This window comes from Mobula hypostoma, chromosome 1, assembly GCF_963921235.1.
Source record: "Mobula hypostoma chromosome 1, sMobHyp1.1, whole genome shotgun sequence".
NCBI lineage: Eukaryota > Metazoa > Chordata > Chondrichthyes > Myliobatiformes > Myliobatidae > Mobula > Mobula hypostoma.
In genome coordinates, this window is record NC_086097.1 from 148,933,116 (window position 1) to 148,957,614 (window position 24,499).

The window sequence follows — 24,499 nt, forward strand, 5'->3', positions numbered from 1 at the left end:
TTTAGACAAAGTCAGGAATCAAAAGGTTGAGCATGGTGCAACTAATGTGCTGAGCTGCATATATTTCAATGCAAGTACTATCTTAGGAAAGGCAGATGAACTCAGAGCATGGGTCAACACATGGAATTACGATACATCAGTAAGACTTGGTTGAAGGAGAGGCAAAACTGCCAGCTCAGTATTTCGAGGCTCCATTGTTTTAGAGGTGACAGAGCGGGAGAGGTTAAAGGAGGAGGGGTGGTGTTACTAGTCAGGGAAAATGTCACTGCATTGCTCAGTCAGGACGGACTGGAGGACTCATCTAGTGAGGCATTATGGGTGGAACTAAAGAATAAAGGTATGATGGCAGTAACGGGGCTGTATTACAGACCACCCAACAGTCTGCGGGACTTAGAAAAAACAAATTTGTAGGGAGATCAGACTGTTGCAGGAAACGGGGTTGTTATAGTAGGTGATTTTTAACTTTCCACATTGACTGGGACTCCCATACTGTGAAGGGACTAGATGGGATAGAGTTTGTCAAATGTGTTCAGGAAAGTTTCCTTAATATTGCCTTTAAAGAGAGTGAACTCTTGCAAGGCAGAAGGTCCGATGGAGTACCTGGTATGGCTCTGAAAACCTGTGCCAGCCAATTAGCAGGGGTATTCAAGGACATTTTCAACCTCTCACTGCTACGAGCAGAAGTTCCACTTGCTTTAAAAAGGAAACAATTATACCAGTGCCGAAGGAGAATAATGTGGGCTGCCTTAACGACTCAAACACGAGGAAATCTGCAGATGCTGGAATTTCAAGCAATACACATAAAAGTTGCTGGTTAAAGCAGCAGGCCAGGCAGCATCTCTAGGAAGAGGTACAGTCGACATTTTGGGCAGAGACCCTTCGTCAGGACAAACTGAAAGAAGAGCTAGTAAGAGATTTGAAAGTGGGAGGGGGAAGGGGAGATCCAAAATGATAGGAGAAGACAGGAGGAGAGGGATGGAGCCAAGAGCTGGTAAGTTGATTGACAAAAGGGATATGAGAGGATCATGGGACAGGAGGCCTAGGGAGAAAGAAAGGGGGAGGGGGGAAGCCCAGAGGATGGGCAGTAACGGATGGGGTATGAGGGGGAGGTGGGGCATTAGCGGAAGTTAAAGAAGTCGATGTTCATGCTGTCAGGTTGGAGGCTACCCAGACGGAATATAAGGTGTTGTTCCTCCAACCTGCGTATGGCATTATGGCATCATATTTACAGTAGAGGAGGCCTTGGATTTCCCTACGCGACTCCCTTGTCCATTTGTCCCCCCCATCCCTCCCCACCGATCTCCCTCCAGGCACTTATCCTTGTAAGTGGAACAAGTGCTACACACGTTTCCTCCCTCACAACCATTCAGGGCCCCAGACAGTCCTTCCAGGTGAGGCGATACTTCGCCTGTGAGTTGGCTGGGGTGATATACTGCGTCCGGTGCTCCCGATGCGGCCTTCTATATATTGGCAAAACCTGACGCAGACTGGGAGACCGCTTTGCTGAACACCTACGCTCTGTCCACCAGAGAAAGCAGGATCTCCCAGTGGCCACACATTTTAATTCCACGTCCCATTCTCATTCTGATACGTCTATCCACAGCCTCCTCTATGATACAGGCTTGCTCTGTTAACAGCAGATACCAGCTGGTCCAGTTTAAAGTTGTCCACTGTCTTCACTATTCTAAACTCAAGTTGCACAAGATTTACTCTTTTGTCTCGCCAATGTGTGATTGATGTCAAGGGATGGAGGGCACGTTGTCACACACCTTTTGGTTTTGCCCTTCACTGACGGGATTTTGGTCCAAAATATTTGACTGGTACTCAAAAGCCTATAAAAGATCATTCCCTTTGGAAGCTGGTCTCGCCACCTTTGCCTGTTCACAATCCACTCTATGCTTCCCTACAGTCATACAGCAGTCTCTGATGCTGGGGATGACTGTCACCAAAAGACTTATCTTGAGGGAATGGAAATCACCCTCTTTCCCCCTTCCTTCCAGAGATGGATGGCTGACATGATCTCAGTCATACAGATGGAGAGACTCAAGTTCTTGAGAACCAATTCAATTATAAAATTTTTGGCTAACTGGGACCTATTTCTTGTCTACCTAGAGGAGGCTGGGGGCAGATGAATAATTTCCCCCCAGCTGATTTCTCACGGCCCTCATTCGAGACTTAATGTTTAGCATTATGTATAACAGGCATCCCTCTAATGTTATGCCCCTTTTTTTTCCTTAGCTTATTTTATTTTATTTTTACACGTGTCTGAGCTTATATGTTCTTGTTAATTTTATTGTATTTTGAAAATAAAGTATTGCAAATTTTTTTAAAAAAATAATTTACAAGGATGTTTCCAGGACTGGGGGACCTGAGTTGTAAGGAAAAGATTGAATAGGATAGGACTTTCTTTTTTGGAACATAGAAAATTGAGAGGATATTTGATAGAGGTGTACAAAATTGAGGGGTATGGATAGGGTAAATCCACACAGGCTTTTTCCACAGAGGTTGGGTGGGACCACACCTAGAGGTCATGGGTTAAATGCGAAAGGTGAAAGCTTAATGGGAACATGAGGAGAAACTACTTTACTCAGAGGGTCATGAGAGTGTGGAATGAGCTGCCAGTGCAAGTGGTGCATGTGAGCTTGAGTTCAACTTTGAGGATTTTGGATAGTCACATGAATGTTAGACCTTAAGACATAGGAGCAGAATTAGGCCATTTGACCCATTGAGTCTGCTCCGCCATTCAATCATGGCTGATCTTTCTTTCCTTTCCTCAGCCTTCTCTCAGTAACCTTTGATGCCACGGCCAGTTAAGAACCTGCCTTAAATACACCCAATGACCTGGCCTCCACTGCTGCATGTGATAACAAATTCAACACTCTCTGGTTATAGAAATTTCTACACATCTGTTTTAAATGGATGCCCCTTTTTCCTGGGGCTGTGCCCTCTTGTCCTAAACTCCTCCACCATGGGAAACATCCTTTCCACTTCAGTTCTGTCTAAGCCTTTCAACATTCGAAAAGTTTCAATAAGATCCCCATCATCCTTCTAAATTCCAGAGAGTACAGCCCCAGAGCCCTCAAATGTTCCTCATATAACCTTTTTATTCCAGGAATCATCCTTGTGAACTACCTCTGAATCCTCTCCAATGCCAACACATCTTTTCTTGGATAAGGAGCCCAGAAGTGTTCACAATACCTCAGTTGAGGCCACACCAGTGCCTTATAAAGCCTTGGCATCACATCCCTGCACATATATTCGAGACCTCTTAAAGTGAATGCTCACATTGTGTTTGCCTTCCTCACCACCGACTCAACCCACAAATTAACCTTTAGGGTGTTCTGCACAAAAGCTCCTAATCCCTTTGCATCTCAAATTTTTGGATTTTCTCCCATTTTTGGAAAATAGGCTGCACGTTTATTTTCAAAGTACATGACCATGCATTTTCCAAAATTGTATTTCATTTGCAACTTTCTTGCCCATTCTCCAAATCTACCCAAGTCCTTCTGCAGCCTTCCTATTTCTTCCACACTACCTGCCCCTTCACCAGTCTTCGTTATAATTTGCAAACTTGGCAACAAAGCATCATCTGAAGCGTTGTTCAGGGTATGGAGAGCAGGTCAATGGAAATAGGCATTTTAAATGGTTCGGCAGAGAGCAGATGAGGGCCTCTTTCTGAGCTGTGCTTTCCTATTACTTTAATCGTATATTTAAACTTGAGACGTACAGTACACATGAACTGATGATTTACTGGAAAACCTGAAGTTCATGTCATTACTCTCACAAATTGCAGCCCGTTGATTAAAGTTTTTGAATAAAATGTGACCAATAAAAATTTCCTTACATTTTTTTCCTACTTGATTCCATGAGATTAATTTAAATTCTCACTATTCTAACAATTTATCGTTCTGTGTAGTTTTTCTATTGATCTTTTCCACCAAGTTCCTCTTACCATTTGAGTATAGTAAACATGTAGTAATCCAATAGCAATTTTCTGTGTGTTAATTTCAGACAAAATAAAAATATCCTTTTTCTCATACTGTTTCCATCTCGGGAGACAAACCATTTACCAATATCTTTTGTAAACCTACAGAATCACACAGCTATCTTGACTATACCTCTCCAACCCTTCTGCTAAAATACTATTCCTTCTTCTCATTTCCTTTGTCTCTGCTGCATCTGTTCCTAGGATGAGGCTTTTCTTTCCAGGACATAACAGATTCCCTCCTTCAAAGAATGGGATTTCCCTTGCCCCACCATTGAGCTGCCCACACCCACATCTCCTACATTTCCCGGACGGCTGTGGTCACCCCAGCTTCCTGCTGCCTTAAGAAGGATAGAGTTGCTCTTGTCCTCGCCCACCACCCCCAAGCCTCTGTGTCCAACCCATCGTTCTCCACAACTTCTGGCATCTTCAATGAACCCTACCATCAAGCATATCCTTTACTTCCTTCACCCATGCCCCCTCCCCCTTTCCGCAGGGATCGCTCCTTCCATGATTCTCTTATTCATTTGTCCCTCTCCACTAATATCCCTCCTAGCACTTATCCTTGCAAGTGGAGTAAGTGCCACACCTGCCTATTCACCTCCTCCCTCATCAGTCCTTCCAGCTGCAGCAACAATTCACCTGTGAATCTATTGGTGTCTGCTCTGTTCCATCTGCAAAATGCAGAATTTCCCCGTGCCCAAACAATTTAATTCCTGTCCCCATTTCCATTCCAATATGTCGATTCATGGCCTCTTCTGCCACAATGAGATCACTCACAGGGTGGGGGAGTAACGTCTCATATGGTGTATAGGTAGCCTCCAACCTGGTGGCATGAATATCATCTATTTCTCATTCTGGCAATTTTTTTCCCTCCCCTTCCCCTCTTCTGTTCCCCAATCTGGCTTCTTATCTCTTCTCACCTACCTATCACCTTCCCCTCATGTCGCTTCTCCTTCTTTCTCCCATAGTCCACTCTCCTCTCCCATCAGATTTCTTCATCTCCAGACTTTACCTTTTCCACTCAGCTTCTTACTTCATCCCCCCTTCCCCCACCCACCTGGCTCCATCTATGGCTTTTTAGCTTGTCCTGTTTCCCTTTTCCCCACCTTTTCATTCCCCTTTCCTTTCCAGTGTTCATGAAGGATCTCAACCCAAAAACATTGACTGTTTATTCATTTCCATAGATGCTGCCTGATCTGCTGAGCTTCTCCAGCATTTTGTGTGTGTTGCAGTTAATTTGTATTCCTGCTTATATGTAAGCCTGATTTCTGTTGGTCACTATAGCATAACCCAATTTGGCAGTTTGTGCTTGCTGCTTCTCAATCTTGTTTTTTTCATTAATTCATACACAATGCAGCATTCTGGATAACTTTACATTTCCCTCCATTTTCTTCTCTTTCTGATTTAGGAGGTTATGGATCCAGAGAATCATGCAAACAATCCAAAGCAAGCCTCAAATATAGTTCTGAGAGAGTACGCTTTTGACAGAGGTGCTGCCTTTCAGTTAATACTAAGAAACTTTACACCTTACTGTATTTTTAACCAAGACTAATTTGCAAGACTAAGGCTGGTTTTCATGGCATTTACTGTATACCCTCTGTATATGTACCTATGACAGCAATAAGCTTAAACTCAGATTACATTTGCATTTTCAGATGAAGATCCTATTGGTAAGGGAGGTATTCCTGAACTTTAAGATGCAAGCTTTAAAAGATGATGATGTTGCCATTACTGTTCCAGTATGTAGGTTCTTCTTGTATGCATGTTAGTTGCCACTTTTTTCCCCATACATTTTTAGCCATGCTTCACAAAGTGTTTTATTTACTGTAAAGTGCATTGGAACATCTTGATATTTGCTGTGGAAATTCACAATTTTATTTTTCCTGCTTTGGTCTCGGTGTTTTTTGAATTTTATTTTCCATATGTGCACTTGCTGCTGACCTCCTTCCTCTAACAAATTAGTTTAAGTCATCATCAGAACATTTCTTCATGTAGGAACATAGGATTCATTTGATTAGGCTTGAACCAACTAGGCTTATGCGGATTCTTCCTGCTCAAGACCATGACGCAGTGTCCAGAAATACAAAGCCCTTCGACATACATCACTTCTGCAGGCATCCTGCATTATTTTCCTGTGTCTGTACCTGGCATCCAGTGTTACATACTAGTAATCCATCCATCAAGGCCCATTTCTTTAATCTGTTTCCTTGCACCTTAAACTGTATCATTATGCCCTTGACCCTTTTCCTGTATTGGTTATTGTTTCCAATGTAGACCTCCGTTTCTTTCCATTGAGCATCGTGCACAAAATGCTGGAGGAACTCGGCAAATCAAACAGTTATGGTGATTTCTTTGGTATCTACTAAGTATTGGCTCAAAACTCCAAATGGGTCCCAAGCATTATATAAGCAAAACTCTGAAACAAGCTGTTTGGCCCTCGTAAGTCTTGCATCTGACCCTTCTTATGAAAACTGAAGACATTTTTGGCCGAGTCATTACGGAAATTGTCACATTCTTGTGATTAGAATAATGTAATAAGAATCGATGTTCATTCAAACTGCTGTACTTGACTAGTACATAAGTTTTTTTTTAATTGGGTTTTAATTAGCACATTTTTTTCTGTGCTTTTGCAGTTGGCTTTGAGAGCTGGGAATGAGAAGGAAGAAGGGGAGACTGCTGATACAGTTGGTTGCTGCTCACTCCGTGTTGAACATATTAATTTGCATGATAACTGTGACGGACTGCAGTGTGTGGTAGAATTTGACTTCCTGGGAAAAGACTCGATCCGATACTACAATAAAGTAGCAGTGGAGAAACAGGTATAATCTTCAACTCCATCCAGTCAGAAATGCAAAGACATGATGAAGTGCCTCTAACATCTTAGCCTGCTTTAATGTTGGTAATTCAATTATTTCAGCAATCACTGCTTAGAATGAAAGAGAACACTTTAAACATTTCTACAAATTCATTTGTGAGTGCAGCAAATTGTGCAGAGACCAGTAGTGATCTATATTGAGCTTAATAGAAAGCAGCAATAATGTTGCTAAAATAGCCTCGATGGGAAAGAGAAACTGTTGTCATTTCCCAGTTGTTGCTGTTACTGAAAATGAGAATCTTGAATGAAATTAATGCTTCTTTACCAATGACATAATTTATTTTGACTGACATTGTGAACATCAGAAAGTCATGGACCCTAGACTCTGCCACTCAGCAACACACAATTGCTGATTTACAGTAACCAATTAACCTGCTAGCTGCCACATCTTTAGGAACACAAACAAAGTGCTGGAAGAACTCAGCAGACCAGGCAGCATCTATGGAAAAGAGAAAACAGCTGGCATTCCGGGCCAAGACCCTTCATCTTAGTTCCTTCTAGGTGAGGTGCTTTCCTCCCACATCCTATGTGGACACCAGGAGAACTTACAAACTCCACACAGAAAGCACTGGAGCTGAGGATCAAACTGGGCCCTAGCATATCTTCTAGATACACCAATCTGCAAATTACTTGGCTATTATGAAACACTAATTAAATTTCACATATGAATTCTCAGTATTGTTACTGAAAATCTCAATATTAGGAAGCCTTTTAGGATGTTCAAAAATATGAAGGTGCCTGGGCTAGTTGTTAGTTTAAGTATTTATGATTATCTGAGTTGTGCCTCAGTTCAAACACAAGACCTTTCTGATCTGTGCAGCTTGCTACTATACCTGCTTAAATCCTGAACCCATGCTAGGTAACATGGCTGAGATAGTGAACCTGCTGTTGGGTACAATTGAAAGCACATTCTACATTGCAGCTTTCTGTCCTAATCCTCAAATGATCAAACTATTGGCATCAAACAATCTTTTTTATATTTTCTGAATAAATTGAAAGAAATTATTGAATTTTTGAATGGAAAAATTATCCTTGTATGTTAAAACACAGATTTTGTAAGGCATAAGTTCTTACTTAGTTACTCCCTGCTTTAGCCAACTGTATCAATTTGCTCCATTGTGAACTCAATTTGACACTTGTATAGTAGGATTCTGGAAGTTTTATCCCTAGTACTGCATCATCTCAGGACCATTAAGGCAAAACTCTAGATTATCTAGCCTTATTACCAGAGCAAATTGTAAGTTAATTGCCTTGGACTGGAGCAAGACGTGTGATCATAGAATGTCAAAACTAAAATTGCAAAAGCTGTGAAGTAACGACAGCTGAGACCTACATTCCATCAGCTCCCAACCTGGGGTCCACGGACCCCTTACTTAATGGTATTTGTCCATGTCATTTAAAAAGGATGGGAACCCCTGGTTAAATTGTTTGGTTAAGAATCTATAAGGTTTGGTTAAGGATGAGTGCATAAACTATTATATCCAACCCCATTTCTCAGTTGTCTTGCTCACCACCTTCAATAAATGCTTCACACAAGAGCTAATTTTCAGAATAGGAGATTATAACTAACAGTGGCTAGATTCCAGAACCAAGGCAGTTGAATCTCAAAGTACAGATAATGTTTGTGTTCACATGCATTTGGAGTCCAAAACCATGCCATTGTTAGCTCACTTTCTTAAAGCATACAAGATGTATATTGCATTCAACTTCCGCAAGGCAAAGGACTTCTGCCAACCTACCCTGATTGTACATCACTGTCCTCTGTCAATAAAGCTCATGCCAAAACCCTGGAAGGCATGGACCATTGTTCATTGCATACTGAGTAAGTCACGTTTTGGTGTCTTGGATCTTCCTGGTTTGTTAATTTCATTATGCTGCTGAAATCTTCAGTCTTTAAGGTCTCTATAGTTTATTACTTCTGAGTCATTCCACTCATTGGCTTCATCAACACCTCAGTGAACTTCAAGTTACCCCAAACAAAAACAAACTTTGGCTACTTTTGTGTAGTTCAAGTGGTATAAAAGGAATATTTCATTTGAATAATATTGAATATTATTGAAACCCTAGTGATATATATTAGCCTATGGTTTGTATTTTAAGTGTTGATAAAAATTGAACCCTGTGCTTCTTTCTGGTTTGGAATTATGATGAAACATGGTCTTTGCTTATTTACTCAAGCTTCACGATGATATCGAACATTGTTTTTGTCCCAGTTAATTGTGGGTTCAAGCCCAGACTAAGAACTTAAATATATTATCCAGGCTGATACTTTAGGAGTACTGTAGGGAAGTACTTATAGAGCTTTAAATTAAGCTTCCATCTGTATCCTTGGATGCAGAGAATCATTTGAAAAAAGGCAAATAAGTTCTCTCCACAGTCTTGGTGCAATTTCATCTTCAATTAATTTTAACCAAAAACAGATTATTTGGTCGTCTTTTTATTTGAGGGACTTTACACAATTTGGCTGCTACATTCCCTCCATTACAATAATAACTAAAAAGCAGAAGGACTTAATTTGCTGGTAAAGTGCTTTGAGATTACCTTAAATGATGATATAATATGCCAATTCTTTGTTTGGTGTTCCTATATTTGTGCATTTCTGTGCAATACACACTAATTTTGAGTAAACTATCACTTATTCTTTCCTCAGGTGTTCAAGAATCTAAAGTTATTCATGGACAATAAGGATCCTACAGATGACTTGTTTGACAGATTGAATGTATGTTTCTCTTGTGGCTCTTGCTGATATAGATTTATCTAAATTCAGGTTCTTATTACTGAAAACTTGCTTTAATACATACAAGGGGTGATTGATAAGTTTGTGGCCTAAGGTAGGAGGAGATGAGTTATTAACTTCAAACTTTCTGCATAATCACTCAGAGTTGACCTGCACGTGCATGTAATGAGAGCTGTATAACTCATCTCCTTCTACCTTGGGCCATGAACTTATCGATCACCCCTGCTGTGGACACTTTCTGGAGGTCCAAGATCCGTATGCTCCATGACCACTGGACTAAGTGTGTAAATGTAGGCGGGGACTATGTTGAAAAAAAATGTGCTAGGTTTTCTAAAATTGACTACTACCTTAGGCCACAAACTTATCAATTGGCCCTAGTAGATGTATATATCGAATTCTGCTAACTTTTGTTCACTGTAGTGAAAGCAATGTATTTCTCTGGAGCGGGGCATGCAAACAGCCATTTGTTTTATTATTTTACTATAGACCTCTGACTTGAACAAGCATCTTCAAGAGTTAATGGAGGGACTCACAGCCAAAGTGTTTCGAACATACAATGCCTCCATTACACTGCAAGAGCAATTGGCAGAACTGACAAACCGTAAGTGGCTATCCTCTCATTGAATAAAAAACAGAATGTGTTCAAAATATGCAGATACAATGACCTAACATTGAGTAAATCCTTTCATGAGAAATGGAGTCAGGCGCAAAGTGTTGAAAGCAGTCAGCAGATCAGGCAGCATCTGGATTAAGAGGAAATCACAGCTGCAATTTGATTTTATTTGTTATTTCCCATGTCTGTAGTTTAGATTTTCACAAAAACAAAACAGGTAATTGTTTAGACATCAGAAAACTTCGCTCTTATTTAGTAGCTCTGGTAGCATCTGTGGAGAGTTGGTGTTTCAGGTCAAGGCCTTTCTTTAACCTGAAGCATTTAATTTTCATTTTCCTCACGTGCTGCTTGATCTGCTGAATGTTTCCAGTACTTTCAGATTTTATTTCAGTTTTCCAGTATCTTAGTTTCTTTGACTTTTACCATATTTTTAGGCTTTTTTAAAGAAGAAATTCCTTGTTAAGTAAAATAATGTTTGTTTTAGAAATTAGCTAGCAATTAAAAACCACTCAAGATATTAGCACCTATTTTTTTTCTTTCTTTGATCAAATTTATGTTACACTTTTGATATTCAATATAAATTATTCCCGATATAAAGATCCCAAGTAATTATTACAAATGTTTCTATTCTCTTTGCTCACGTTTGCTTTATGGCAGTGGGTGCTTGTCTGTAACTATTTTGTATAGAATATGACAAGGGATACTTGGGATTCTGAACAGTTTCTTGGTGTCCAAAATGATCAAAATTTAATCTAATTAGATTGGAAACCTGATTCTAAAAAGAAACAGATGCAATTCTGATGTGTGCATAGCATTGAAATAGGTTCTTCAGCATCCACAGAAGAAATGCAAGCTCCCTTAAATACTTACAGTAATGGTATTGAAATGCAAGTACTCTGAGCAGGAACACTCACTCGACCCAATTCAAAAGTTCAAAGTACATTCATTATCAAATTGTATAACTTGAGAATTGTCGTCTTGCAGGCAGCCACAAAACAAAGGAACACAATAGAATCCACGTAAAACCCCACACAACAAAGACCATCAAACACCCAATGTGTGGAAAAAATTGAACAAATGCAAACTATAAAAAAAAAACAAATAACAGCGAACATGAACAGTGTCCCTGAAAGTGAGTCCACAGCCATGGAGCCAGTTGTGTGCTGATGGCTGCCAGCAGAGTCCGTTCACCGCTGAAGCAAATAAAGGCTCAGAGTAGAGCTGAACACCAGTTTGTCCTTGTTCTTTGGCCTCAACACCTTGATCTTTTTAATCTGGCTTGGTGCTTAAATCGGCTAAACATCGGTTTGTTTTCTGCTCTTGGGCCCAGGCTCCACCACTTCAATCTGGTCAAGTCCACTCCAGCAAAGGCTGCCACAGCCATACCTGCACTCTCAAGTATCCAGTTTGCCAACTTCATGATACTACCAAAACAGCTGGTTATACCAGCATTTCAAAAGCTCACCACCCAAAGACTGTGGATTGCAGTGGTTGTAGTTCAGAAAAAGTATGTTTAATAGAATAATTAGTAGTTTTGTTTGCTGCCCACTAAGTGTTGCCATGTTTTGCCAGCACCATTTTGGGATTTATCCCCAAGCAATTGTCTTGCTTGGCATCATATCACTTCCAAGAAGGCTCCTGAGCAAACTTGAGTACAGAAGCAAGTTAGCACATTAAAAAATTAAGTCGTGCAGGTACAGAAAAACTTTGAAGTGGGTCTTCCAGAACAACGTAGCTGTGAGGGTCAATCCTAAAATCAGGTTATTTGGGATTTCTATCAGGAAGCCCATAATTGCATAAAGTGAATGGATATCTGGAACAGTCTCCTGATTGATAATGAATGCTGGACAATCAAAGCTTCCAGGTCAAAAATCACATTATTGTTGAATTCAAGAAGTCAGGAATAAAGAATCTAATGGGGTTTGACATAAATTAGCCAATAAGAGGTTTATGTGAATGACCGTTCCTATGATTTGTCATTTGTGACTGAAAGTTGGTGTTGAAGGGTTTTCTGTATCCTTGTGCACCTGAAATAGTTTGTAGATTTTACTGTAATACAATTATTTTTTTCAATGACCTGGTTTGTTTACATTTTTCTTTATAGCCGAAGACAGTGTTGCAGAAAAAATATTGTCCTATAATAGAGCTAACAGAGCAGTGGCCGTTCTCTGCAACCACCAGAGGGCACCCCCGAAAACCTTCGAGAAAACTATGAAAAATATGCAGGCCAAGGTACAATGTCCTGAGAACCAAAACAGAAAATAAAACTGAAATAAGCATTTACAGAGCTCAGGTTGTAGATTGGTCTAGCAATTAGTCAGTGTAGTGCTTTTTAAGAAGAATGCAACCAAGCATTTTATACAAGTGAACCCATTCCTTTTTAATGGGCAACTTGTCTATTTTGGAAGTATTTCAAATTGGGCTGCAGAACTATAGACTCCATGTGGTTTGCCAGCTTTTTCTGGATAACTTGTTCAAAAATGCCATTATAGTAAGCTGGCAGTTTTCCACAGAGTTTCACTACATTTCCCAGCATTCTTTTTGTTTTTAAGTTCTATTCAGACTTTACTACAAGGAAAGATTTCTAATCAACAATTTGGATGTTTTTAATTTGCTAACATAAATTTAACTAGGGTCACATTTTAAATCAGTCATCAGTGTTTTCAGTTACCATTAGTAAAAGCCCTCTCATCCTGTTTGTTATTTGCATTTATTTTCCATCATTTTAGAAGTGGAGGCTGATCTTCTGTTAATTAAAGTGAATTATTTAAAATTTATTCAGTTAAAATTATTTTCCTTCATCACACCCCATTGTATCTTGGAAGTACATTACCATTCCTATTATCCTGGGATTAAAATCCAGCTGCTCCCTATCCCAAAAGTGTAATGAGAATGTCTTTACCAGATGGATTCTGGTAGTCAGGGTACCTTTCTGAGGGATGAGCATTAATTGCCAGCTTTTCTTACAATATTCACGTCCTGAGACTGAATGAAGTTAGCCTCCATCAGTTCTATGGTGATCACCAATCCTATACGTGTAACAAAAAAAATCATACAATGCCAAAAACAATACGATTCCATCAAGGCTTTTCAAAAAAAAATTGATTTGTCTTGTTCATTATTTCCCCAAGTTTTCAGTTTCCCTGCATATCTTGTCCCACTGAAAAGTATTATATTGCCATCTATCCATTTTTAAGGATTAGCATTTGCAGTCATTGCAATTAGAGAAGAAAAAAAATTAAAAATTATTTTATGCCTTATCTTTGTTACAGGCATAACTTAACTTCAGAAATGTATGTTAACTTCAAATTATGAAAGGAAGTTAAACATGAGCTCAACTAATACCAAAGATGGGTTAAATTAAAAGGTTAAGTTTTACCTATTAAATATTTTCAGGTGCATTGCACAGTATATAGTGCTTAATGAGATCTGAAGGATGTGCTGTTTATCTGGATAAAATTTGCCTTTGTGATGTGAAGCTGCAGTAGAAACCTTTCCAGCTTCAACCATAATTGCTGGCACAGTTCATCTCCATGTCAGGCAATTCAGTCAGTCAGATGATAACTTCTATTGCTACTCAAAGAACCCTTCATTTTTAAACTTTAACTGAGGTCAGTGAAGTGGGTGGTTAGTAACTTAAGGGCCTGCTATAGAACCGTAGAAATTTATGACACAAGGATTTCATTTGACACATCGTGTCCATGTTAACAAAAATGGGAGCTTCCCTCTTCGTTCCATACTCCTATTGATTACTTTTTCATGGTCTTTTTTTTTTGCCTTCACATACTTCGATGAAAATATTATCTTCATCACCCATCTAATCCTTATTGATTACTTTTTTAACATTGGATGCCACAGTTTATCTCATTAATAAGAGTGACAATTTTGTGGTTTATCCCTTGATTGGGAATCAGTGAATTTCGTAGGAACAAATCAGCTGTGACTTAGACTTCACATTTTTCTGTTGGCAGATTGAAGCAAAAATGGAGCAACTTGATGCAGCTAAGAAAGATCTGAAAAATGCTAAGGTGGATTGCAAAGTGAAAAAAGATGAAAAATCTAAACAGTAAGTCTGAAAAATCATTAAACAATCTTTTACTAAAATTAATTATTCAACAGGAAGCAATGAAATGTGTATAAATCTTTTTTTTTCTGTTGAGCTGATAGGAAATGACTTCTACAGCATTAGTGCACTCTTGTTTCAAAGTATTTTCCTCCCAGTTTATTCTATTGATAACATGATGCTCATATCAAACTGACTCCTGCATTGATAGGCCAGGAACAGGCAGAGGCCAATCAGCTCTCAACTGAATTGCCACTCAATTGGTTCATGGCTATTCTGAATCTATCTACTATGGTTGTATAACCTTTAATATTCTTCCCTGACCAGCATTAATTTTAGCCATGCCAGCTATTTGAAGAAGGATATCCAGGTTTCTGCTACCCTCCTTCTGTAGCAGTATTTCTTGGTATTACCGTGAAACAGCTAGTTCTAACTTTACCCTTATCCTTCATTTCCCATCATATCATTTTGGCTTGTAGACCATTATCATCTTGTGAAAAATCTACAGTGAACCTGACAGAATTATTATTGCATTCTTTAGCCAATTGCTCTGATAATATTCAGGCATTGACATGTTAAAAATACATTATTTGATATGGAACTAAGAAGCACCCAGAATATGGAGGAAGAGGTTGAGAGGGAAGGAGTGAAAAGACATAAGACTAAAAGTTCAGTTGTCTTGATTGGTTGGGTAGAGGAAGGGTGAGAATGGAAAATAACTTCTTGAAATGCTTTTCTAAATGAATTGACTTGAAGCTTCTCTGTGCAGGGTGGTTGAAAAGAAGAAGAAACTTGTCCAAAAGTTAGAAGAACAATTGAAAAAATTGGAGGTTCAAGCAACAGACAGAGAGGAGAACAAGCAGATTGCATTGGGCACATCTAAACTGAACTATCTTGATCCTAGAATCACAGTGGCTTGGTGAGCAAGAATAATATTGAATATATATATTTTTTAATGCTGAAATGCAAAACTGCTTCAGCCATTGCACTGGGAAATGAGAAAGAATGGAATTTGATCTACTGAATAATCCATTCTATGAAAAAAAAGTATTAAAGCATGGGAGTTGCATATCAAGTGACTTTACTGCAGAAGCAGTTTTTGAATATCAGTGTTGCTTCTTTCGCACCCAACAATTTCAGATATTGAAAGACTAACTGGATGGTGCAAATAGTTCTTCCCTTCAAGACTTCAATTTTTCTTTTTCCAGATACTGTTCAATTTATAGCAGTTACAAATTTCAGATTAGCATTTATTTTCCTCTCTCTAATGCTTTCTAAAAACTGATTCGTCTTTTCTGATTTGGTCAACATAATCTTTAGTATCCTGCTGATTTATGAAATTGCAGTAGAGTAGTTCCCAGCATAAGTGTACAGTTTGGTTACTAATCCATTTTCTGTTTTTTGAAGGTGCAAGAAATGGAACATTCCCATCGAGAAGATCTACAATAAGACACAGAGAGAGAAATTTGCCTGGGCTATTGATATGACCGAGGAGGATTTTGAATTCTAAAGCCATGCTCATCTCAAAGCAACTTACTCAGTACCTCAGGGAGTTAAAACAAATGTTACATTATAAAGATTTGTACTTGAACACTTCAGTGAATGTTTCTGTTAAATTTGTATTTGTTAAATTTATATATAATACAGTTTTTTGGTAAATTTGCATTGTGCATATTTGGTAGGAAATGTGGAAAAAAGTAAGATTAAAGGTAATGAGTATATAAGCCTAATGGAAATTACATTTGTCTTTGTGGAGCACATTCTTCAGTATACACAGAGAATGATTTGCTTCTGAACAAAATAAGTTCATTCTCAACATCTTAATATCTCAGTCATATTCAAAATTCTTGAGCTGTTACAAGTAGAATATGCAACCAGTGCAATTGCAGGGGAATATCATATACAACTGTAACCCTCTCACCGGGGTTTGTACACCAACATGGCTCGTTGACTAATTCTGCTAACAACTACGTGACTTAGCGGTGAGAAAGCTGTCTTTCATAAGCTATATATATCTAGGGTTGGTATGATTTGGGGTTCAGCCAATCAGGAACCTTATTTTGAGTGAATGCTGTGTAAATACTGCCCATATACAGTGATTGGTGGCCCAGAAATGACAGATCATACGCCAGCATAAAATTATAGAAGTATATTTACCAACTTTACAGTTACAGAAAAAAGAAAATAAAACTGAAAGAGCCCATTACAGTGAAACCAGTCCAATGTGCACATAAAACTTCGTATTTCTGGAGTAGCGGGGGTGTATCACTTTACTCACGAGCTGGACCCACAGTCTGCGTGAAAGCACCAATACAAATTTCCCTTGAACAAACTGGCTCTCTTGGGAGTATTTGCCCTTCCTCCTTGGAGCCATTCATCTGTACAAAGCACTTCTTGCAACAGAGATTCTAATTCCAATGGCATTCTGTGGCATATTCCCTTGTGTCCTGCACTTCAGCTCCCACCAAAACGACTCTAAAACCAGACTACTGTCCTTCAGAAGTCTCTCCCCACCCAGCTCTCTAGAAACTGCTGTACATCCCATGAACCTGATTGGCTGACACAACATCCCAAAGTTGGAAAACATAGCTCCTTCTCTTTAGCCCAATCCAAAACACTTACCAGCAGGACACTTTGCAGAAAACTGCTAAAATACCTCACATCATAGCAGGAGAAATCTTAGCCAGGGCATTACACAATAATCAACTGTAGCTCAAATAATGACATAGATCAAAACAAAATTAAAGTACAGGTAGACCTTCACTAATGTGGCACCATTGGGACCTGAGGAGTGCCGGATTAGTGAAAATGCCAAATTACAGAAGAATCACATTAAGCATAATCGGTGCCGGATTATTGAAGGAACTGGATTATAGGTAGTTGGATTAGTGAAGGTGGACTTGTATTATAAAACAAGGTGATTGAAGCATAAAGCATGTCAGATTGGTGCTAAAGTGGATTTATATTCAAGTAAAGCTGCAGTCTTAGAGGATATTGGTTCTACCCCCAACCCCCCTGTACAGGGAGCATGCCTTTGCGTAGTGTCATGAAGCCCAGCCAGTTTTGTCTGCCACAGCCAAGCTGATTAGTCGTCATCCATGTGCATCTTCTATGCTGATGTTAAAAGTGGTTGCTAGACATTTAAATGCTGTTAGTAACTGTTTCCAGCACTCTCTCATGCAGAGTATTTTGGGTATTCTCCACAATCTGGATGGATAAAGGTCCCATTTAACAGGTCCATGAGACATAGGAGCAGAATTAGGCTATCTGGCCCATGGAGTCTGCTCTGCCATTCAATCATGGCTGATCCTTTTTTTTCCTCCTCAACCCCATTTCCCAGCTGCTTCCCCGTAACCTTTGATGCCATGTCCAGTCAAGGGCCTATCAATCTCTGCCTTAAATACATCCAACGACCTGGCCTCCATAGCTGCACGTGGCAATAAATTCCACAAATTCACCATCCTCTAGCTAAAGAAATTCCTCTGCATCTTTGTTTTGAATGGACGCCCCTCTATCCTCAGGCTGTGCCCTCTTCTAGACTCTTTCTGTCTAGGCCTTTCAACATTCAAAGGGTTTCAATGAGATCCCCGCCCCTCTCATCCTTCTGAATTCCAGCAAGTACAGACCCAGAGTTATCAAATGTACCTTGTATGATATCCCTTTCATTCCTGGAATCATCCTTGTGAACCTCCTCTGGACCCTCTCCAATGCCAGTACATCCTTTATAAGATGAGGGGCCCAAAATTGTACACAATACTCAAGGTGAGGTCTCAGCATCACATTCCTGCTCTTGTATTTTTGACCTCCTGAAATGAATGCTAACATTGCATTTGCCTTCCTCAACACCAACTCAACCTGCAACTTAACCTTCAGGGTGTTCTGCATAAGGACTCCCAAGTCCCTTTGCGTCTCAGATTTTTGGATTTTCTTCCCATTTAGAAAATAGTCTGTACATTTATTTCCTCCACCAAAGTGCATAACCATGCATTTTCCAACATTATATTTCAATTGCCTTTCTTGTCCATTCTCCTAATCTGTTTTAAGTCCTTCTGCATCCTACCTGTTTCCTCAACGCTACCTGCATCTCTACCAATCTTCATATCCTCTGTAAACTAGGCAACAAAGCCATCTATTTCGTCATCTAAATCATTGATACACAGCATAAAAAGAAGTGGTCCCAACACTGACCCCTCTGGAACACCACTAGTCACTGGCAGCCAACCAGACAAGGATCCTTTTATTCCCACTGGCTGCCTTCTTCCAATCAGCCAATGCTCTAACCATGTTAGTAACTTTACTGTAATACCATGGGCTCTTAACTCGGTAAGCAACCTCATGTGTGGCACCTTGGCATTCTGAAAGTCCAAATGTACAACATCCATTACATCCCATTTATCCTGCTTGTAATGTCCTCAAAGAATTCCAGCGGGTTCATCAGGCAGGATTTTCCCTTAAGGAAACCATGCTGACTTTGTCCAATCTCGTCCTGTGTCACCAAGTACTCCATCACCTCATCCTTAGCAATTGACTAACATCTTTCCAAACCCTGAGATCAGGCTAACTGGTCTACAATTTCCTTTCTGCTGCCTTCCTCCTTTCTTAAAAAGTGAAGGGACCTTTGCAATTTTTCAGTCCTCTGGCACCAATGATATTTGAAAGATCATTTCTAATGCTGCCACAATCTCTAACGCTACCTCTTTCAGAATCCTAGGATGCAGTTCATCTGGTCCAAGTGACTTGGGTCTTCCAGCTTTTTGAGCACCTCCCTTGTAATAGTAACTGCACCCACTTCTCTTCCTTCATGGCCTGTGACCATCAAACTTTACAACTCCTCCCTTGGAGGGTCAGACACCCTGAGCCAATAGGCTGGTCCTGGACTTATTTCATAATTTACTGGCATAATTTACATATTACTATTTAACTATTTATGGTTCTATTACTATTTACTATTTATGGTGCAACTGTAACGAAAACCAATTTTCCCCGGGTTCAATAAAGTATGACTATGACTATACACTATAACATCTGGCATACTGAAAACTGATGTAAAATTCTCATTTTGTCCTCCGTTATTATTTCTCCTGCCTCATTTTCTAGCGGTCCTGTATCCACTCTCATCTTTTATTTTTTACATACTTGAAAAAGCTTTCTATCCATTTTGATATTATTTGCTAGCTTGCTTTCATATTTCATCTTTTCCCTTTGAATGATTCTTTTAGGTGCTCTCTGTAGGTTTTTTAAAACTTCCCAATCCTCTATCTTCCCACTAACTTTTGCTTCGTTGGGTGCCCTCTCTTTTGTTTTTACATTGGCTTTGACTTCCCTTGTCGGCCATGGTTGTACTATTTTGCCATTTGAGTATTTCTTCATTTTTGGAATACACACGTCCTGCACCTTCATCTTTTCCCAGAAAGGCATGCCATTACTGCTCTGCTGACATCCCTGCCAGCATCTTCCAATTTACTTTGGCGAATTACTCTCTCATACCACTGTAATTTCCCTTACTCTGCTGAAATGCTGCTACGTCAGACTTTACTTTCTCCCTATCAATTTCAAGTTGACCTCAATCATATCTGTGATCACTGGTTCCTAAGGGTCCTTTTACCTTAATCTCCCTGATTGCCTCTGGTTCATTACATAACACCCAATCCAGTATAGCTGATCCCCAAGTAGGCTCAACAACAAACTGCTCTAAAAAGCCATCTCTCAGGCATTCAACAAACTCGCTGTCTTGAGATCCATTTGCAACCTGATTTTCCCAATCGACCTGCATGTTAAAATCTCCCATGACTTTGTCCTTTTGACACGCCTTTTCTATTTCCTATTGTAATCTGTGGTCCATCTCCCAGCCACTGTTGGGAGGCCTGTATATAACTACCATCAGGGTTCTTCTACCCTTGTGGTTTATTAACCCAACCCACAGGGATTCAACAGGTCCTGCAGCATCTATGGAGGAGAATAAACATTTGATGTTTTGGGCTGAGACCCTTCAACTGGACTGAAGAGAAAGCGGTAAAGAAGCCAGAATAATAGGTGTGGGGAAGAGAAAGATATGCTGGCAGGTGTTAAGTGAAACTCACCCATTCTCCTTCCCTCTCACCTCGTATCACCTGCCAGCTTGTACTCCTTTCCCTCCCCCACCTTATTTTGGCTTCTTCCATCTTCCTATCCAGTCCTGATGAAGGCTCTTGGCCTAAAACATTAACTGTTTATTTCCCTCCATAGATGTTGAATGACCTACTAAATTCCTCCTGCAATTTATTTATGATACTCAAGATTTTTTGTATCTGTATTTGGAAATATGACGTAGTGCTCATGAACCTTTCAGAAATCTGATGGCAGAAGAGAAGAAGCTGTTCTTGAAAGGTTGAGTGTGGGTCTTCAGGCTCCTGTACCTCATTCCCAATTGGTAATAATGAGAAGAGGGCGTGTCCCAGGTAATGATGGATGCTGCCTTCTCGAGACATTGCTTCTTGGAGAAATCCTTGATGGTGGGGAGGGTTGTGCCTGTGCTAGAACTGACTGAGTCCTCAACCCTTTGATGTCTGTTTCAATGCCACACAATAGAGTCTCTATATCAGGTGGTGATGTTGCCAGTCAGAATGCTCTCACCGATGCATCTGTAGAAATTTGTAACTGTTTGGTGATGTACCAAATCACCTCAAACCTATGGCAAAGTAGAGCCACTGGCATGCCTTTATCTTGTGTCCACATGCTGGGCGCAAGATAGACCCTCGAGATGCCCAGAAACTTGAAGATGTTCACCCTTTCCATTGCTGAACCCTCAGTGAGGCAGGTGCATGTTCTCCCAACTTCTCCTTCCTAAAATCTACTATCAATTGCTTGGTCTTGGTGGCATTAAGTGCGAAGTTGTCATTGTAACAACAATCAAACAGTCAATATATCTCACCTCTGTAATGCCACCTCATTGCCATCTGAGATTCTGCCAACCACAATGGTGTCATCAGCAAACTCGTAGACGGCATTTAAACTGTCTAGCCACAACATCATGAGTATAGAGAGGGTAGAGCATTAAAACAGGATAATTATGGCTGATTTGCTAGATGTGTGTACAGTTGTACTTTCTATTGAAGGAGGGATCTAGAACAAAGAAACATAATTCTAAAATTAAATCAGAGGTTTAAAACAAATGTTCATTCAGCCATTGGGTTAATGATTATAGAAACTACTTCATGCTATTCCAATGTTGTAGATATGCATAGTTTAAAAAGTAGGAACTGTGCAAGGTCATTAGGATTTTATTAGTCTGGAAGTGTAAACACTAGCATGCGCTGGTTGGATAGCATAGGTTTTATAAACTGACATTTCTATATATTTTAACAAAATTAGTTTTACAAGAACTCTTTAATTTGTAGCTTTACATAATTGAGACACAAAACTGCAGATTCTGGAATTTGGAACAACAAAGAAACTGCTGGAAGAACTCACATTTCATTCATATTTTGTGTGTGTGGGGAGAGGTTAGTTAGGAAGGAATTATTGACATTTTTAGTTGACATCTTGAGAATTACTGTTCTTTTGTGGTCCTGTCTCCCACATCTCTCAGGCCCTGCGACTTTGTGTGAGAAGAACCTCAGACAACATAAAAAGACCTTAAGGACTTGACAAAATCCTTTATAACTGATAAAGTACTTTGGATTGTACTGACTGTTATGAAGTACTTTGGAGCGTTGATTGTTATAAAGTAGAGCAATTACGCAGCTATTTTGCAAACAATAAGTTCCCATTACACAAACACGAGGAAATCTGCAGATGCTGGAAATTCAAGCAACACACACAAAATGCTGGTGGAATGCATCAGGCCAGGCAGCACCCATAGGAAGAAGCACAGTTGACGTTTCGGGCCAAGACCCTTCGCCAGGACTAACTGAAAGAAGAGATAGTAAGAGACTTGAAAGTGGGAGGGGGAGGGGGAGACCAGAAATGATAGGAGAAGACAGGAGGGGAGGGATGGAGCCAAGAGCTGGAAAGTTGATTGGCAAAAGGGATACAAGGCTGGAGAAGGGAGAGGATCATGAGATGGGAGGCCTAGGGAGAAAGAAAAGGGGAGGGGAGCACCAGAGGAAGATATAGTGACAGGGAGAGAGGGAGAAAAAAGAGAGAGAAAGAAAGGGGAAGATGAAGCCACACTCAGATTGGCCTCCTCTACTGTCAAGATGAAGCCACACTCAGGTTGGAGGAAGAACACCTTATATTCCGTCTGGGTAGCCTCCAACCTGATGGCATGAACATTGATTTCTCTAACTTTCGTTAATGCCCTTCCTCCCCTGCTTACCCGATCCCTTATTTATTTATTTATTATTTTTAAAAATGTTTTCCCCCTTTCTCTTTTTTCTCCCTCTGTCCCTCCCTCTGTCCCTCTTTTTATAGATTGAGAGATAATCGTTGGCTGGGCCAAAACAACAAGCTTCCTTTTTTTTCCTTCAATCAATGGGACTACATCCACCCACCAGAGAGGATGCTTGGAACCTCTGTCTTACATAACAAAAGGCAACACTTTCAGTGCTGCATTGGTGTGTCATGCTATATTTTTGCAGTGGCATTTAAACTGAGAATATTCCGACACAGAAGCATGGATGCTGCCTACTGAATCACAACTGGCACACTGGTTTGTACACACTTAATCCACAATATTTTACTAAAGGTTCTTAATTTTTTTTGCACTTTGGGTTACTCTTTATATTCTACATTGCCTTCAATATAGAATATAAAAAGTACATGTTTACAATGGATTTTGCCAATATTAACTCATCAACCTGACAATCCCCAAACTAACTACTGGGTTTTCTCTCCCTCAGAATATTCTGATGCTTTCTGATAAACACTTTCAAATCATTGAATTCTCTAATGTTTAAATGATGAAATAAACAAACCATTTTCCTTCTGCAAAATAGTTCCTACTCCTTCACGGTATCAACCGGCCATTTTTGAAGGAATCCTGAAAAGTAAGTAGCACTAAAATAGAGCAGATAAGCCAATCCACAACATGTAGTTTGTATCCATTTATTCTTATTTGATAGTGGCTTGTGGGTGTCACTCCCAGGGCTATCAGTTACGCCATTCTCAAATTCCCATTCAGTCATGGCGGAGAGCCACTACCTTGAAGGTACCCACATGGTACTTTTGGATAAAGAATTGGAATATGGTGGATTCAGATTAATTGGAACACATCAGGATCAGTACATTTAGGCCCAATTAAGCGATTGCCCCAATTCACTGAAGTTTCATGGAATAGTTAAAAATGTACGAAAGAAAACACAAATACCATTTAGCTAAGTAACAATGTATATTCAAATGTAATGCAGAACAAATTAAAACACTACCGTACCATACAACTAGTAGTTACTAAGTTATTGACAGTATGCTGCTGCATTCTTTGATTGACTGTAAAAGAACATTTAGACACTTAGCACAGTTGATGGACTGCTTTCATACAATGCATCCTTTAAATCTTCAATTTCATTGTAACATTCATGATGATCATTGATACCAACAAATTCTTTGTAGTTTCTAACTTGTTGAAGTAGTGAAATTGTTTCATTTTCACTCCCAGCGTTTCTGACATCTCCAACCCTGAATGCTTGAAACTGCAGTGAGCAAAATAGTTCTGCATTGTGTTACTGCTTATTTCTTGCCAACTATCAAAGTTCGAAGTAAATTTATTATCAAAGTACATATACAATCTCAAGGTTCATTTTCTTTCAGGCATACACAATAAATTCAAGAAACGCAACAGAGGCAATGAAAGACAACAGCCAATACAGAAAGGACAACTGTGCGAATATGAAAGAGAAAAATAAATAAATAAATAAATAAACAGACAAACAAACAAACAAACAAGCAAGCAAACAGTGAATATTGAGAACATGAGATGAAGAGTCCTACAAAGTGAGTCCATAGATTATAGGAACAGTTTAGTTATGGGGCAAGTGAAGTTATTACCCCCCCCCCACCGGTTCAAGACCTGATGGTTGAGGGGTAATAATTGTTCCTGTATCTGATAGTGTGGGTCCTGAGGCTCTTGTACCACCTTCCTAATGGCATCAGTGAGAAGAGAGCATAGCCTGGGTGGTAGGTGTTAGGGCATATTCTGGTTTTAGGGTATAGAGCAAAATATTAACTTAAGCAACTAACTTCAACAATCTTTCGACCTCAACGTGAGTCATAGATTAAATTTAAAATACAGCCTTTGACTATAGGTT

The 24,499-nt window shown here is 39.6% G+C and overlaps 1 protein-coding gene across 2 annotated transcripts in view; it reads left to right on the forward strand.

Annotated features, from left to right (window-relative positions):
- The window catches only part of LOC134351487 (DNA topoisomerase 1-like), a 52,750-nt gene extending 36,753 nt beyond the window's left edge, over positions 1–15,997 (forward strand). For both annotated transcript variants that reach the window (XM_063057703.1, XM_063057711.1), the window contains 7 exons: positions 6,622–6,807; positions 9,514–9,582; positions 10,087–10,201; positions 12,318–12,445; positions 14,185–14,279; positions 15,046–15,195; positions 15,684–15,997. In XM_063057703.1, the coding sequence (XP_062913773.1) occupies positions 6,622–6,807; positions 9,514–9,582; positions 10,087–10,201; positions 12,318–12,445; positions 14,185–14,279; positions 15,046–15,195; positions 15,684–15,786 (846 nt within the window). In that variant the 3' untranslated portion in view covers positions 15,787–15,997. The remainder of the gene's footprint in view (positions 1–6,621; positions 6,808–9,513; positions 9,583–10,086; positions 10,202–12,317; positions 12,446–14,184; positions 14,280–15,045; positions 15,196–15,683) is intronic.
- The last annotated feature ends 8,502 nt before the right edge of the window (positions 15,998–24,499 follow it).